This window comes from Drosophila ananassae, chromosome 2L (assembly GCF_017639315.1).
Source record: "Drosophila ananassae strain 14024-0371.13 chromosome 2L, ASM1763931v2, whole genome shotgun sequence".
In the NCBI taxonomy this organism is placed as follows: Eukaryota; Metazoa; Arthropoda; class Insecta; order Diptera; family Drosophilidae; genus Drosophila; species Drosophila ananassae.
The window spans coordinates 29105971-29108770 of record NC_057927.1 but is presented as its reverse complement, the minus strand read 5'-3'; the positions used below and the strand labels follow the sequence as shown (position 1 = coordinate 29108770).

At 32.0% G+C, this 2800-nt stretch overlaps 1 protein-coding gene across 2 annotated transcripts; it reads right to left on the bottom strand.

Moving 5' to 3' along the window:
• Positions 1-1141: 1141 nt before the first annotated feature.
• On the bottom strand, positions 1142-2767 carry LOC6505745 (cytochrome b-c1 complex subunit 6, mitochondrial). Of its 2 annotated transcripts, XM_044714123.1 has the most exons (4): positions 2720-2767; positions 2234-2296; positions 1429-1517; positions 1142-1371 (listed from the first exon to the last, which is right to left on the bottom strand). In XM_044714123.1, the coding sequence occupies exons 2-4, from the start codon at positions 2238-2240 to the stop codon at positions 1198-1200; spliced, it is 270 nt and encodes an 89-aa protein (XP_044570058.1). In that variant the 5' UTR covers positions 2241-2296; positions 2720-2767; the 3' UTR covers positions 1142-1197. The 2 variants fall into 2 exon arrangements, with proteins under 2 accessions (XP_044570058.1, XP_001964346.1); XM_001964310.4 differs by lacking the exons at positions 2234-2296; positions 2720-2767 and adding an exon at positions 1580-1674.
• Positions 2768-2800: the final 33 nt, after the last annotated feature.

Genomic DNA, 2800 nt, shown 5'->3' with positions numbered 1-2800 from the left:
GCTGGGTGAGAAAAGCGGCCACTCCAATCTAAATCGGAATGATGGTTTTCCGCAGATGGGACTGCGCCGCGCACTCCATTTCCTACCGCGGGATGCGCGTTTGGCGAGCGCCAGCCACGACTGGGTTAATGATCATTTTGAGAACACCCCCCCACCCCCATGAGTGTCCCGTAATACTTGAACGGACCCAGTATTTTTTTATTTTTATTACTGATGATCCTGAAAGAAGTTCTGGTGACAACGCTGAGACACCTTTTTTCCGAGGAACTGTCGAAATGGCGTCGTAATGACCGTCATATTGATTTTTTTTTTTTGAAAATTTCACAAAATGAACAATTTTTGTTTTGCTTGAGGAAACCCATGTAACCCCTTAAGTCCCTAGTACAACCATTTTGGGAATTCGGAAACAAAGATTTGTCGTCAACACATGGGAGTTAAGTAATAATAGGTATATTACATCCTCCAAGGACCAATATTTGAGCACGATAATTGATCCCTGAAAGAGAGATAACACTACCCTCAACTAAAAAGAAATAAACGGAAGAGGAATAACATTTAGGAAATAAATAAAAGAGCCCCTCGCGAATCTTAACCGCGACAAATTAAATTTCAGTTCAAGTTCACCGAGTCAACTTGGTGGAAAATATTGATTATTTGCTTAAAAACTCTAGATTTTGAATGCGCATTTTGATTTTGATTCAAATAATTTATTTTATTTTGTTAATAAAGAATTGAAGCCAGAATTAACTCGATGCTACTAAGCAATAGTGTTGGGTTTGTATCGGTACGATGGGCTGCACTTGCTAAAGCAAAGTTCCCTTTAAATGGCGGATTCTGCAATTCCGGTTTAGAAACAAAGTCCTATGTTTCTTTATTGCAGCGGAACGCCAATGGGCCGGATTTAAAATAATTCATTATTCATATCGAGCCGTGAACCAAGCCGTCTACGACTCTCGATAAACCCCACGAATATAACCTTGGATTAAACATAGGAAATTTACGTGGCTTTATGATTAAATAGAAAATGAAAAAACATTGCCCCTTCGCCAAAACTATGGTAGTTAACAATCAATAAAAAATATTTTTGTATCCTATTAAAATAAAAGTTCAATAAGAATAAAAAATTAAATGCGCCACGAAATCAGTTCTAACTTCTATGTAAGTCATTTAATTTAACAACAATGTAGAGCTTTTCTTTCACTTCAATTTGTTGAAAAGACTATGAGCAACGCAATGATCCAATTCGGCGACATAGTCAAATAATTCTTCCATGCAGGTTTCAGATGTCCTAGATCGTCCATTTACGCGATCATTGCATTCCTGGTACTTGTTGTACAAAGACTCGATATGACCCTTGGTTTGGCATTTTTCCTAATTTTAGTAGAAACAAAAACATTAACTTTTGTCTGAAAGACGTTGAGGTCTTACCCTAAGTGTTGCTTGTGGATCCACCAAGTCTTCTTCATCTTCAGCTTTCACCACAGGCAACCAGTTTTTCCAAGAGGCCATTTTTGCAGCTACAATAAGGATAAAACCAAAATTAATTAATAAAGTCAGTAAATTTATATAATGGTCAAACCTAAAGAAGTGATGCAACACAATGTAAGTTCACAATCGCTTTAAATTATAGAAATGTGGTATCGATTGTTATGTATCAAAAACTACGGAAGATGCTTTTAATATGATATTTACACTTTAGGAATGAATGATTTACATTTAGTATTTATTACGAAAAACTAATATTTTACAGTATTTTATATGATTCACTTATTTATTACATATGTAGTTTTTTCGTATCAATATATGGTAATGAACAATTAAGTGTAACCCATAGCCAAACATACGCCATACAACCCAAAATATAAAACAAAAAATATATATTTTCTTAACTTATGAGAAATAAAGTAGCATAGTTTGAGGTTCTTAAAAATTATTCTGATTCTCAAAAAAAACCTTGACACAATAAAACAACATACAACTCCTTATATTTATTATACATATAAACGAGAACGTTCCGCATCATCCAAATATAGTTTTTTTTATTCAGAATAAAGTCGGACGATCCGCAAAAAACTATTTAATATCAATTTATACGAACACTGTTACTTTAAATTTTAATTCACAAAAAATGAATTTAAAAAATAATTCTCAAACATTTTTTTTAGAAAAAAAAACACAAATTCTAAATAAATTTTCTAATTATTCAAATAGGTTACTTGCTTAGTATATTTACCGTGCATTTAGGTATCTGGAGTAAAACGCCGCTAATTTAGTTTGTTTCAAATAATTCCATCTCCTAGAATCGCGGAGGAAGTTTAAGCACATTAATTATTATTAATTTTATATTTATATTAACTTAGTTTAAATAAATATTAATAAAAATTAAAAACTTTAAAGCTCTGTTTATTTTCTCTATCTGCTAAAAACTACATATGTAGACCGCCACATGAGGTGACCCCTTAATTGAACCTTTCCGCTGTTTTTTAATATATTTTGCCTTCTATTAGACGTCAAATATTGGGATTTGGTACAAAGTCAGCATTACAATATATGTATATATTTGTACAAATATGTTCAAAACATATAAAAATGTTTTGCTTGCGAAATAATGCAATATTATACTGCTTTTAAATGGGCTTAAAGTAGTAGTGCAGTTGTTTTCGGTAGTAGAAATTTAATGATTTTTTTTGCTTAGTGTCTTGTATACATGTATATTCACATTAAAAAAGAGATACAAATTATCATGAAAATAATATTTCTATTCACTTGCGTTTATTATTTTTTAAGAAGTTATCGATAT

Bases quoted from the DNA above. Each gene is read 5' to 3' on its own strand.
- LOC6505745 (XM_044714123.1), bottom strand. The intron at 1,372-1,428 runs GTAAGACCTCAA...TACTAAAATTAG, and splicing joins ATCCACAAGCAACACTTAGG to GAAAAATGCCAAACCAAGGG.